The sequence below is a fragment of the Cicer arietinum genome, chromosome 1, assembly GCF_000331145.2.
Source record: "Cicer arietinum cultivar CDC Frontier isolate Library 1 chromosome 1, Cicar.CDCFrontier_v2.0, whole genome shotgun sequence".
Taxonomy (NCBI): Eukaryota; Viridiplantae; Streptophyta; class Magnoliopsida; order Fabales; family Fabaceae; genus Cicer; species Cicer arietinum.
The window spans coordinates 37532965-37548132 of record NC_021160.2 but is presented as its reverse complement, the minus strand read 5'-3'; the positions used below and the strand labels follow the sequence as shown (position 1 = coordinate 37548132).

Sequence of the window (15168 nt, the reverse complement as noted above, 5' to 3'; positions counted from 1 at the left end):
TTTAAAAATAGTTTTCAAGTGTTTTAAAAACTATCCTCTTGCTGAGGATGACAATCCCGAGGATGGGTTTTCAAAACTTTCAAATTTAAAACGAGTTAAAGAGTTAAGAAGCAATATAAGATTGACTTTATAATCTTATTTAATCACATAATGGTACATATAGCCTTTTTGCTTATGACATGATAAGTTGCTTTCATAATGTCTTGGAAAGCTTTTCAAGATATTGACTATAGGCACATGCTAGTATCATCATTCCTCGTACCTTTCTCTTGCATTCTTGCAACTTTTCTTCAAAGGCCTTTCTTTAATCATTTTTTAATAGTATTTTGCCTTTATTGAATGAATCAAACAATTCATTCTTTAATACTATTCTGCCTTTGTTGAATAAATTCAAATAATTCAATCTTTCATACTATTATGCCTTTGTTTAATGGATTCAAAATCAGCGAGGATGCAGAACTGCACTTTCACCAGCTCGTGAGGCCATCCTCGGCATTTTCATACTTAGCATTTAACTCATAATTTTCTTCTTTTTCCTTAATGAATGATAACCTGTTTTCTTATATAAATACACTCAAAAGCACAGATTAGTCATTAAGCACAATCATAATCTTTTAGTTAATTTTGTTATCATCAAAACCAATTGAGAGAGATTTTGTCTCAACAGATAAAACAATCACAAGATGGTGTAATGTTATGCATGCTCCTGATAACTATATGATCCTGATATAGTACATGTCATTAAGGCAACTTCCACGCATAAAATCACTCATACCGATGGGGAAAAATAAAGCGGCCACAAAGACAACTCTCACGAAGATGTGTATGTCATGACATGATGGTGCATTATTAAAATAAAATATCTCCACACAGTCCACTAAGATGCATATGCCTTGACATGATAATGTATTATCAAAATCAAACATTCCCACACAGCCCACTAAAATTAGTTCAAATGATCCAAAAATAACTTATACAAAATCATCACCTTATTCAAATATCACTAAGATCATACATCACAGGTTCTTTATAAAAATCAAATATTCAAAAACATAGGTCATAAAAATCAAAGCTTCCACCCACATATCACGAAGATCATATATTCATAAGCAACAATCACAAAGATTAGAGCTTCCACTACACATATCAAGAAATCATATATTCATAAAAGTATCATAAAAATCCAAACATTAATCTGTTACATTATAAAAATTTAAAATTTCACCACATACATATAGAAATTAAAACCTTCATATATGCCACACATAAATTTAAATTTTATCACATATATATAATAAATAAGACTTTCAACATATTACAAATAAAAACTTAAATTTTCTTCACATATACCACACAGATGCAGAATGTCAACCAGACAACACCTAATAAAAGTTGCTAATACATACTTTAATCCTACAAACCCTAATTAGTCATATTAATTCAATTATTACTAAATAGAACTACCGTTGTGCATAACGAACCCCGAATGAAATATTAGAAAATACAGTTTTCCTGTTCATCTCACATTATAATATACTCATAATATCAAATGTCTTCCCACCCCTTACCTTTTTTTCGACGCTTTCACACGGGAATACAAATCTGCAAGAAAAAGCCTTTGTTCTTTGACTCCTTGTCCTTTAATCAATCTACCTCGACAATTTATGGGTAAACGTCAAAAATAAATTATGAAAACACACTCTAAAAAGGTAAATTTCGAAATCGAATCAAATAAGCGTATCATAAATTGGAAAATAATCATAGGATAATATAGTCGTTGTTCACACGTTCGTTTTGGCGTTGGTTTCACTCAAATCAGACTTACGGTGAAGAAGCACAATGCAAAATAATGAATTTAATAAATGGAGAATCAGATATTTTATAGAGAAATTGGGATGGTTAAAAATCTGAGAAAGTGTGTTTAATTGACTAACTAATTGAGTGAAACAACATACTGAAATTTGGATGAAAACAAATAAAGTTTTCTGCAACATTTATCGATTAGTTGCCCTATTTTTGGTGTGCGGCTGCTCCTATCTATTTCTCGTACACATCCTTCTTCTTCTTCTTTTCAATTAATATTTAACTAGCTGCTAACCCAAGCACAACTCGGATAGAGGACATCTTCACCACATGTGAAAAAATTTCATCAAAATCAATACATTTTCTCTGATTAAAACCTTTCACAACCAATCTTGCTTTGTATCTTGGTTGAGAACTATTCTCTTCTGCCTTTATCTTGTATACCCATTTGTTCTTGAGTGCTTTTCTGCTATTAGGAAACTTTACCAAATCAAATGTGTGATTCTCATGCAAGGAATTCATCTCTTCTTGCATGACCTTCAACCACTTTTCTTTATCAACATTTGTAATAGCTTATTGATAATACTCTGGTTCTCCACTATCAGTGATCATCACATACTCATGTGGATGATATCTTTAAGAAGGTTGACGTTCTCTAGTAGATCTTCTCAACTCAAACTTGAATGGTGGCTCAACTAGAACCTGCTCATCATGGTGAGGCACATGATCATCAGTTACATTCTCATCATCTACCTGTATATCTCCCCCATCAACAAAGGTTTCTACAGGGGGCTTAGGCGCAACATCAATGTAACTTCTGGAATTTGGTTTCTGTTTTTCAGCTTTATCAAAATCTTCAATAGTCTGGTCTTTAAGAAATATCACATCTCGACTTCTGATAATTTTCTTGTCAACCGTATCCCACAATCTATAACCAAATTCTTCATCACCATAACCGAAAAATATACAATGTTTGGATTTACTATCAAGCTTGGACCTCTCATCTCTTGGAACGTGAACAAAACATCTGCAGCTAATAACTCTCAAATGACGGTAAGAGACATTTTTCCATGTCCACACTCTATTTGGAACATCACCATCAAGTGGAATAGAAGGAGAAAAATTGATCAAATCCACTGCAGTTTTCATTGCTTCACCCCAAAAGGATTTCGATAATTTTGCATGAGAGAGCATACATTTGATTCTTCATTAATCGTACGATTCATTCTCTTTGCAACACCATTATGTTGAGGTGTCTTTGGAACTGTTTTCTCAAACCTGATTCCATGTTCTCTACAATACTCTTCAAATGGACCTCTGTATTCGCCACCGTTATCTGATCGAACACATTTCAATTTCCTTCCTTTTTCTCTTTCAACACTTGCATGAAAATGCTTGAAGACTCCAAATACCTGGTCTTTAGATTTCAAAAGAAATGTCCGCACTTTTCTAGAGTTGTCGTCAATAAAAGTAACAAAATATGATGCACCACCAAGAGATTTACTATCCGTCGTACAAACATCAGTATGAGCTAAATTAAGAATATTTTGTCTCCTATGAGGACCAGTATTATGAAAAGAAACTCTATGTTGTTTTCCAGCAAAACAATTGGTGCAAGTTTTTAGAGACGTACCTTTCATAGGAAGAAAGTTTTTCTTGGCAAGTATGTTGAGTCCTTTCTCACTCAAGTGATTGAAGCGCATATGCCATAAATCAGAAGATGCATCTTCAATTGCATTCACTTCTTCCTTGCATAACTTCGTAGACATCCTATAGAGAGAAGTGGAACTTTGCTCCTTTGCAACCACTAGGGACCCTTTGGTGATTTTACATATACCACCACCACCAAAGTAAGTGTGATAACCATCAATATCCAAAGCTTTCACCAAAATCAAATTGAGACGAATATCAGGTACATGTCTAACATTTGAAGCTTGAAACCAATCCCAGTTTCAACCAAAACATCTCCCATACCGATAATTTTACATACTCCTTCATCTCCCTTTTTACCATACCAAAATATCCATCACTGTAAGATGAGAAGAAATCACGTCTAGGAGTAACATGATATGAGGCACCCAAATCAATAATCCAAGTTGAATCCTAACATGCAAGGTTTATGGAATTATCATCACAAACAATGTAAACAATGTAAATTTTTAGTTGCATTGGTTATTTGGCCTTGGGCATGCACTAATTTCTCCTAATTGATATAATAATTCTTATGATACAAAGTTAAAAAAAAAAAAAAACTACAAATCATATGCATTTTTAGAGACAACTACTACCTGTGCTTTTTTTTTTTTCAGGAATATAAAAGCAATAAAGCATTTTGCATTTTGACGGTAGTATATGTCATATACATCTCTTTTTAGCAAGATCAAACCATAGTTGTATGTATATATACATCATTCAATGATTAAATTATATAAAATAATTTTATAAAATATTAATATAGTTTTTTTATATAATTAAATTAAAAAATGGTTTTACTTAAATAAAAATAAATAAATAAAAAAGGTTTTATTCAAAAATAGAAAATTCAAGTTTTTAAAACTCTATTAACATAATTATAAAATATTTTTGAAAAAGAAATTTCACACTTAACTTCCTGTATAGATACTTGTTAAATCTTGTGAGATTTTCAAGTCATTTACGTTAAATGTGCAATCGACTGCTAAAATAAAAATGAATGTAAGATTAATTTTATGGTTTTTTATAGTTCATATATGAAGTTGTAGATGTTCAAATGAAGTCGAATAAGTTGTAAATGAAAGTTAACTTTTATAGCTACAACTTTCATAATGACATTGAAATCCAATTTAAACCGTAAAAGGGTGAAAAGTACTAGTCAAATTAGAGAAAGAGTCATTTTAGAAGAATAAATGCATTTATTTTTGCCATAATCAGCTTTTGGGCTCAAACCTCCTTTCTTATTCATACATCTCTCCTCCTGTTTCTTCAATTGATAAATGATACTAAATAACAAATTTCTTTCTTTTGAGAGACCACATTTTCTCTTATAGTTACTAGGTTTTCTACAAAGGTGTTATTTTTGGTCCTGTCATGCACCATAGTGCATTTGATGTCACATTTTTATTTGTCCAGAGAGAAGCACTCATAATGAGGCGTCTTAAATCTCTATTTAAGCTAAAAAGCTCATATCTTGTAGGGTTTTAATCTAGAGGATATTAAAGATCATATTGTACACATTTTGCATATTAAGAATTTGAATATTTCACTCTTAGATAAAAAGACTATACATATATTATTAACTCTTAGTATGTTTGTGGTTGACTCTGGATTGAACTAGATCATGTATATCTATTTGATCAACAATTATAAGTTAGGTACTCAACAACTCGAAACACGAATTTAAAAATAACATATTATAGAAATTCAAATTTAAACAAAACGAAACACTAATATAATTCGTGTATTCAACAGTATCACTATTTAAGACATCTTAATTCGCACCTTTGTGGACGGCTTTAACAAATTACAAAAATTCCACCGATAATAAACGCACCACTTTTTTTTTTCCCTCTTTTACATTTTCACTCTTCTTAGTTTCCCTCTTTTTACTTTTCCCGTTTCCCAAAATCAATTAAATTCTAACACACTTTTTCTTTTATTTTTCAGCCTCCATAGCTCTTTTCCCTCTGAGTAGCAAGAAGGGTTTGAACGTGGTGGTTGGTGAAGAACACTCATGGTGATTTCGCTGCTCCTTCATTCCTTCATCAATGAAGAAATTTCAGTTTCACTCTTTTCCTTCTTCTCTCTTTTGCGCGCAGTGTTATGTTCTTTCCTTAATTTCAGTTTCGCTCATTTTAATATTTGTTATTTGATTTTTTTTAAGTTTTAATCTTTCACATTCTATGCAGATTCTTTTTTTGTAAGTTGAAATAACTTTTTTATTGTTTCTCAACTTGATTCGGGTGAGTTTAATTTTTTGATTCATGATTGCAATTTATTTGTTCCTTCTCTGATTGTTACAAGAGTTGTGCATAAAATAACTAGTTTTCCAATCAAACCACATTCATATCCATATCCAGCTTTAAAATTTCCAAATATTTTAGATCAAAATTTCCAAAAAATCAAATTAAAATATATAAATGCCCTCACGAAGGACCTTCAGTTTACAAGACTGACACTCTACAACTGAGCTATAAGGGCCATTTGTTACAGTTCTCGTAATACGTCAATATATAGAGGTGCTGTGGAACATTATTTGGATGATGATTTTACTTTTGGATTAATTGGTGTTTAGTTCTTATGTGAATCATACTGTTTTGTTTTTAGTTATGTTTAATTTTTAGTTCTGTTCATCCTTATTTATGACCTCTGTTTGGTTGTGACAGCATTGAATTCATTAGAGTGATCTTTATAGTGTGTGAATACTGAACTTTAATTAATTGCAATGAATCAATAAAATCAAAGAGACAAAAAAAGTTGATCTACTGTTATTGTTTTGTTGCTTCTATATGTTTCTTCTTGCTGCACTGAATCAATAATGACACCATCTAGTATTCTAATTTAAATTATTTTTCTCAATTTGGTTAAACTAAAGTTCATAAAATCTTGCAGGTATTCTGTTTTGATATGAGGAAAAAGTATAGGTGTTCAGGGCAAGAAATATAAGAAAGGATATAAAGCCAAGAAGATCCAAATGATAATGAAACTCTTCATGATCAACCCTCAAAAACTTAACAACAATTATTTTGTGGTTCAATCAGTAAAGTCAACTTGATATATATCCCGTTAGAGGATGATATAGTTGAAACTTCATCAAGGTCAAATTGAATTGAATCATAGCAGGAAGAGGAACTATTATTGATCAAAGTTAAAGGTAAAAATCTCATATAGTTAAATTTGTTGTCTTATTTGATGGTTGTTGTAGGAATGTTATTATATTATCTTAAAGGTAAAAATCTCGTATGCATAATCATAGATACTTGTATTGGAGAAATTATAATTCAAAAAATGGTAGTAAATCAAGTTTAGCATTTGGAGAAAAAGACACAAAAGGTTATGGTCGAAATCGGTGGTAAGGGATAAGGCAACTTGGTCATATATATGTTGAAAGATGGGATGAAATGCCAAAAATGAATAGTACGGCAGAGGAATTCCATCCAAATTATTATCTAGACTTCACAAAAAATTATTTGTTTTATTGTATTTCGTGTTATGGAATATTGGTATATTAATAAAATCTTTGATTGGACCATTTTGACTTTGATTATACTGCTGGGATCAAATGGAAATGGAGAATCTTTGAAAAAAAATAGAAAACCAATAAATATTAGTTAAGGTGTAAATACTTATACCCTAATGAAAGTAAGGAACATCTAGTTGTTATCGATCGTCGTGTGCCTCAAAATGATTGGATTGTTTTTGTCACTATACAAAAACACAAATGAATGTATAAATATTCATTGCATTATTTTTATATAGTGAAAGTGCATTTATATTTTATATAAAATGTATATAATGACTAACATTTGAACATTGTAGAAACTAAATGAACAAAATCCGGAAGAAAAAAAATCGAAAGATGCTTAAAGTCTTGCATGCCGAGGATAGTAAGAGCAATGCAAGAAAGAGTCGTCAGATGGTAAGTTGAATCAATATTTTTTTTTTGCATTACGAGGAATGCATTGTGTAATCTTATTGATTTTGTCCAATTCCTCTTGGTTCAATTCCCAATCAAATATTTCAAGGTTTTGTTTCATCCTTTCCTTTCCTTGTTGAAGCTTTTCACAATTGCACTTGTCCCTTGCTCAAGTATCCATCTTAGTGCTATCTGCATGATATCTATGTTAGAGATTGACTTTTATCATAATAGCCATCACAATATAATATAGTAGTGTTCACATGATGTTTGAAGAAGAGATATAATATAAGACACTTATTTGTTTTCAATTACCAATTTAAGGTTTAGAAAGAGTTTGTTTATGATACCTTCCTCCATTTCCCTATCTCTCATCAATTTTTTATAAAACATATTAAAGAAAAAATATAAAATGAAATAGAAAGAAAAGAAATTGATGAAAGAGGTAAAGATATAGAGAAAATAGAAAAGATTTTTGGTAGAAAAAATTCAAATTCATTCATAATATGACATTAGTACGTACTTTGATATACATGTGTTGTATTTTCCTCAATTCTAAGTCCAAACACTCTTACACCAGTGAACATGTCAGAGAGATGTATTATAAATTTGTTTGTATTTTTAATTTTTTAAATAAATAATTTACTCAAGCGTTTATAGCATAAATAGTTATTATTAAATAAATTATTATATAAATATTTATATGTAAATTATTTTTATAACAAAATATAAAATAAAAATAAATTATTTTTATATAAATTATTAATTGTCTTCATAATTTTTTTTAAAATTAAAGACTTTATTATAAAAATAAATTAAAAACAATTTATAAATATGTAATAAATTACGTTGATTAAATCTATCAAATAGTCACAAGTATTTATATAGTATATAACTTCAAATAAACTCCTCCAAAAAAAACTCTACTCACATTTAAGCTTTTAGAAAAGTTGGTTTAGGACATGATAGTTCAAAGTTGTAAATGAAAAACTAGATTCTCCATCACAACATCTTTGTACCCCATAATACTTTATATGCTACTAGTGGTGACCATGCACTCATATGTATTCCTTCCTGCTTGCAAAATCCCTTGAGTTTCCCTTGTTGCCATGATGGATTCATTTGCACCTAAATCCAAATAAGAGACATGCAACCAATTGTTAATGAGCAAACTATTGCTAACTTCACATAAACTATGTGTTAGGGCTAAAAAAAAAATAATAATATATTTATATAGATTAAAAATTTATTTCACTTTTATTATTATATTACTCTATCTCAAAATAAATTTATTTACAATTTTAATTGTAACTTTAATTATTTTTTTATATTACCATTCAATAATTATTATATTCATAATTTTTAAAGCATTATTATATTTTGCTTTGACAATAGTGTAAAATTAATCCATAGATAAGATAAATAGTTTGGTAAATGACTTTATCTTTATTGTTTAATTATTGCATTTTGTCATATGCGTACAAAAATCTAAAATGACATTCATAAGAAGACAAAAGAAGTATTATATAGGATAATTTATTATTACCTACTAAATATTTAAAAGTATCTCATACTCATTTATATTCATCATTCTCAAACTCTTATTTCCAATTCTTCTCAATTCTTATGTCTATGCAATCACCTACATATTCCTCTTATTTCCATATGGTTTCACTTATCAGGTGTTCCTCAATTTCAGAAACATGGACATTCGGTATGATTTTAATGAAATATATATTAGATAGAAAAATAATTGGTGTACACCTATACACCCAATTGACTACTTGAATGAAAAAGAAATAGAAATAGAGATATCAATTCGCTGTCAGGCAGAGATAGACAAAGTTTATTCAATTATATTATTGTTACATGTTTGGTCCACACGCTTTAAGAAAATGCTAATTAAAAATAGTTTCACATTTGTCAAATTAATTCTCATTTTTAAGTTCACTTCGCCTTCTTCTTTCTTTTCATATCTCAAACTCTTGTTATGGCTATGGAATCATCACATTCTTCTTCCTCTTCATTTTCCTATGGATTCTCCTACCAGGTGTTCATCAGTTTTAGGGGAAAGGACACTCGCCACGGTTTTACCGGCAATCTTTACAACGCTCTCATGGACAAGGGAATTCACACCTTCATTGATGACAATGATCTTGAGAGAGGAGATGAAATCACAGCATCACTTATCAAGGCTATTGAAAATTCTAGAATTTTCGTTCCAGTGTTTTCTATGAATTATGCTTCTTCTTCATTTTGTTTGGATGAACTTGTTCACATCATTAACTGCTTTAAGGAAAAGAGTCGTTTAGTTTTGCCTATTTTCTATGGCGTGGATCCAACTCACGTGCGATATCAGACTGGTAGTTACGGCGAAGAACTAACTAAGCATGAAGAATGGTTACAAGACGACAAGGAAAGGTTAAAGCAATGGAAGTTGGCTCTTAATCAAGCAGCTAATTTGTCTGGCTTCCATTTTAGTCCTGGGTATCCCTCTTTACTTCAGTCTTATTTTTCGTTCTTATATTTTCTTTCTTAACAAGTTTTAAGGTACAATCAAAAACAGAATGCGTATCCCTACTATAAATTTTTTGTCCAATAACTTTCTTTAATTTATCCATGTATGTATAAGTATTACTGTAGTATCTATTAAAATTGACAAAATTAATGGTTTTGATACATAAATGACATGTCAGGCAACTATGGATGATTTAATTTTGATAGTACCATGTTAATTTTTCAATGTGTAGTACAAGTCCCCTTCTTTCTTTAGTTTCCATTATCTATCATCCCACCTTCAAGCTTAAATTAAAAACATTTTTTCTTTATATATATTTTTAGGCTTAATTACATTTTGGCCCCTATTGCTAATGGTGTGACCTCTAGTTTTCAATTGATTGATTTTGGTCTCTTACTTTAAACTTGTATGATTTCATATACCCACTTAGATTTTGTCTGAGTAGTACTAACTTCTCTTGTTTGTTTTGGACAAGTTGGTTATGTTAAATTTTATAATAATATATCATTACATTGCTGTGATTATGATAACGATGGATTTACTAACTTATCTTACTCGACAGGCAAAGATATGAATACAAATTTATTGGGGAGATAGTAGAATACATCTCCAAAAAGATCCATCGCGATCCTTTACATGTTGCCAATTACCCTGTTGGATTACACTCTCGATTACAACAAGTTATATTGCTTCTCGATAAGGAATCTCATGAAAAGGTCCACATGGTTGGACTTTATGGTGCTGGTGGCATGGGCAAATCAACACTTGCTAAAGCAATTTATAATTTTGTTGCTGATCAATTTGATGGTTTATGTTTTCTTGATAATGTGAGAGAGAATTCAACTCCAAATAACTTGAAACATCTCCAAGAAGAGCTCCTTTTAAAAACAATTGGATTGGATATAAAGTTGGGAAGTGTTAGTTATGGAATTCCAATCATAAAAGAAAGGCTTCAGAGAAAAAAGATTCTTTTGATTCTTGACGATGTTGACAAACTAGAGCAGTTGCAGGCTTTGGCTGGAGAACTTGATTGGTTCGGCCATGGCAGCCGGGTCATCATTACTACTCGAGACAAACACTTACTAACAAATCATGAGATAAAAAGCACATACGAAGTAGACGGATTAAATGAGAAAGACGCTCTTGAATTGTTGAGATGGATGGCTTTTAAAAATAATACCATTCATCCAAGTTATGAAGATATTTTAAACCGTGTAGTAACTTATGCTTCTGGCCTTCCATTGGCTTTAGAAGTAGTGGGTTCCAATTTGTATAGAAAAGATATACAAGAATGGATATCTTTACTAGATGAGTATGAAAGGATTCCAAATAGAGATATCCAAGAGATACTTTTAGTAAGCTTTAATAATTTGAGTGAATATCAGCAGAATGTTTTTCTTGACATTGCATGTTGCTTCAAAGGCTATAGCTTGAAAGAGGTTGAAAATATATTATCTGCTCATTATGGTTTCTGCATGAAATATCAAATTGGAGTGTTGATTGATAAATCTCTCATTAAGATTCATGAGTTCAAATATGTGACATTACATAACTTGATTGAGATGATGGGAAAAGAAATTGTCCGAAAAGAATCGGTCATAGAGCCTGGAGAACACAGTAGGTTGTGGTTCTACAACGATATTGTTCATGTTTTATCAGAAAATACAGTAAGACTCGTATATATGAAATGTTTGTTTTTAATAATGAACTTTGATTTTTGTATATCTTTTATTACTTTTATATATATATATATATATATGCTCAGATCATATTAACTTATAGTGGTTGATTTGTTTTCTTTGTGTTAAAAGGGATCCAATAGGATTAACATCATACATTTGGACTGCCCCTCAATTGAAGTTGTTATAGATTTGAATGGAAAGGCCTTAGAGAAGATGAAAAATCTCAAAACACTTATCATTAAGAGGGGTTGTTTTTTCAAAGGCTCAATGCATTTTCCACTTAATTTGAGAGTATTTAAATGGCAAACATATCATTCAGAGTGTATACCATCTAACTTATTTAACAAGGTAAGTGGAGTAAATTCATTTTCTAGTCATGTAAATCTATAAAATAACATTGAGATTATTCTTTGATTTTCATTTTTTTTTTTGTTTATGCAGATCTTTACAAATATGAAAATTTTAAAATTTGACAATTGTAAATACTTAACAGACATACCGGACGTCTCATCTCTTTCAAATTTAGAAATTTTTTCATTCAAATATTGTGAAAATTTAATTACAATTCACAATTCGATTGGATTCTTAAATAAACTTAAATTCTTGAATGCTAAGGGTTGTGACAAGATCATGAGTTTTCCACCTTTGAAGTTGACTTCTCTTAAAAAACTACGAATTAATGGTTGTGAGAGTCTCCAGAATTTTCCAGAAATATTGGACAAGATGGAATATATAGAAACCATTTCGATTGATGGAACTTCCATAGAAGGCTTTCCAGCTTCATTTGAAAACCTCACTGGTCTTGTTGATGTAAGTATACTAGGAAAAGGATTTTTTACGTTGCCAAGTACCATATGCGAAATTCCTAATTTGTCAACTATTTGGTATCGGAGTAAACAAACATTATTGCTGAGAGAAAATGGTAAAATGAGTTCCAGTGTGTCTTCAAATGTGACAGATGTTAACCTACAAAATAGCAACATATCAGATGAATGTCTTCCAATACTTCTCAAGTGGTTTGCTAATGTGAAAGAACTAAACCTTTCTAAAAACAATTTCAAAATTCTTCCAAAATGCCTCAAAGAATGCCGCTTACTACAAAAACTTGAATTGAATGATTGCAAATCCCTTGAGGAAATTAGAGGGACTCCTCCAAATCTAAAATATTTTTCCGCATTACAGTGTGAATCATTAAAGCCCTCGACTAAAAGCATGCTACTAAATCAGGTATTGTTTCTTTCTTACATAAGTATTTGATTCAATATTAATTTCATGATTTAGAGAGTAATATTAATTTCATCAGTTAACTATAGTTTAAGGTAGTTAGAAGATAATTATATTTAAGTGAAATTTTGTTATAAAAGTATGTCATAATCTAATTGTATGTAATTATTTACTCTATCATTTGAAGTTTAATATTTCTCTTTAATTATTTCTCTCTTTTTATTATATCCAATCATGATTCTCAATAACTAACAGCAAGTGCACGAGGCCGGAGAAACCGCGTTTCATTTTCCATCGGTAGGAAATGAGATGATTCCAAAGTGGTTTGAGCACCAAAGCAAAGGAGGGATATCTTTTTGGTTTCGTAACAGGATTCCTTCCATTGCAATATTCTTTTCTACTAAGAAGGAATATGAATGCATTTCCAATTATTCAATAAGATTAGATGTGAGACTGTTCGTTAATGACTATGAATGGATTCAACCTCTTCCATATTTACCACCGAGTTCCTCATTTTGGACCGACGGCAAGATACTAGTGAATCATACTAATGTTTTGGAACTGAAACTGCTTAAGAGGATTAATTATGTGAGATTTCACTATCAAATAGAAGAAAAACGGAAACTTATATCTAAATTGAATGAAGCATTTATAAAAAATGAATGGATCCAAATGAAGCTTGAGTTGAGGGTTTCTGGTTATTTAGATGTCTATGAGTGGATATCACTCACAAAATTTGGAATCCACGTTTTGAAGGAGAAAAACAACATGGAGGATATCAAATTCAGCAATCCTAATAGAAAGAGAAAATTAGATGAATATCTCAATACTTCATTATCACTACTCCACCCGCTGTTGAAAAAGCATAAATTTGTGGAAATGGAAGTTTTTGAGAAAGAACTAATTGAACAACCGCAACACAGTTTGGCTTCTTTATTGGGTCGCTTACAGATATGGGTTGTTTCTTTTCTTCCATTGAATATCCTTTCTGTTTGCCTGTTTTGTCTTTTATATCATTTTATTTTGGATGATTATGTATCTTGTTTTATTTTTCTAATTTTTTTTACTATATCATACTATTTTTCTTTTACTTAGTAGCAATAATCTCTATTCAATGTAAGAAAATAAGAGTCGGTACATATTTTGATACCAAAAGATGGTTCATTACAATCTCTATTCAATGATGTGCTTCCACTCAATTAAAGTATTTGATTATTATGTACATTATGGTATGTCAATGTATACAGGCATTTTAAGTCCTAGTGGTATATATTGAACATGCTTTCAGATGGATTGCTTTCGGTATGACGTTGAAGGCATATGCATGTTTACATATTATGGCCATTATTTGGTTATTAATCTTAAATATATGTTATTTAGAAATTTAATCAATCAATGGTTTTAGATTTATTGTTTATCCTCGTCCGCGTAGAAGTAATTCATATTTAAATGTGTATTTTACACGACTTGTACTTGATAAGCAAAATCTTAAAAACGGAAATAAGTTTATATATGGTTGCTGAAATTTAAGCCACATATTTGTAGACTTTCTTTTTATAGTGTGTTAAATAGGAACAGTGAATTTTAATTTTCTTAATTGATGATTATCATTTCAGATCTTGCATAATTCTTCAATTATATAAAGGCGAAATTTATGGAATGATTTTCTTGGTCATAATTTTCAATTAACTGAACTATTTTTTTAAAAAAAGTTATTGGAGAAGGAAACAACTATTATTTATAACAGTGACATTGATTATTATTAACAGTCTTGTACGAGATTTCAACGTTTATTCCTTGAAGTTATGATATCAAAATTTTATTATTAAACTGTTCAAAACTCCCTAAGTTTCCTGTGCTGCCAAGATGGATTCATTTCTTAAAAACATGTTTGACTAATAATAATAATTATTATTATTATAATTACGATCAATTATTGTTAAACATTAATTAATTTATGAATATATTCACGACTTTAATTTTAAATGAATTTTGATGGTTCTGGTCTTTCAATTATGTTTAATTGAAGTCTCATTAGATGATAAACAATGTAGCTGAAAACCTAAACTAAAGTTGGATATAGTATAGTCTCACACTCTTCCCTTCGGTCAAACCTATTTATTTGAAGTGCGTAGTTCTTTAATCTATCTCTTTGGTATTTAAATATGCTATGATTAGATATAATTATCAATATAAATTCAGTCGGCCAAAAAAAAAAAGAATATAAATCCAAAAAATGCTTCTACACCAAATGAGTCTTGAGTGAGGGGGCTCTAACACGCTTTCTCTTTGTTTCGTATGGAAATTTAGAGACTATGAAATTGAAAGGA

The 15168-nt window shown here is 30.2% G+C and overlaps 1 protein-coding gene across 6 annotated transcripts; it reads left to right on the top strand.

Moving 5' to 3' along the window:
* Positions 1 to 5298: 5298 nt before the first annotated feature.
* LOC101500791 (TMV resistance protein N-like) lies at positions 5299 to 14008 on the top strand. 6 transcript variants are annotated; one of them, XM_027334072.2, is made up of 9 exons: positions 5299 to 5515; positions 6391 to 6652; positions 7318 to 7417; positions 9097 to 9128; positions 9465 to 9901; positions 10495 to 11599; positions 11744 to 11962; positions 12056 to 12841; positions 13094 to 14008. In XM_027334072.2, the coding sequence occupies exons 5-9, from the start codon at positions 9531 to 9533 to the stop codon at positions 13931 to 13933; spliced, it is 3321 nt and encodes a 1106-aa protein (XP_027189873.1). In that variant the 5' UTR covers positions 5299 to 5515; positions 6391 to 6652; positions 7318 to 7417; positions 9097 to 9128; positions 9465 to 9530; the 3' UTR covers positions 13934 to 14008. The 6 variants fall into 6 exon arrangements, with proteins under 6 accessions (XP_027189873.1, XP_073223163.1, XP_012575507.1 ...); XM_073367062.1 differs by lacking the exon at positions 9097 to 9128 and adding an exon at positions 5688 to 5741; XM_012720053.3 differs by lacking the exon at positions 9097 to 9128.
* The last annotated feature ends 1160 nt before the right edge of the window (positions 14009 to 15168 follow it).

Coding starts and splice junctions, on each gene's coding strand:
- LOC101500791 (XM_012720053.3), top strand. CDS start 7,325: ATGAACAAAATCCGGAAGAAAAAAAATCGAAAGATGCTTAAAGTCTTG. Junction 11,963..12,055: donor CATCTAACTTATTTAACAAG/GTAAGTGGAGTA, acceptor TTGTTTATGCAG/ATCTTTACAAATATGAAAAT. Junction 12,842..13,093: donor AAAGCATGCTACTAAATCAG/GTATTGTTTCTT, acceptor AATAACTAACAG/CAAGTGCACGAGGCCGGAGA.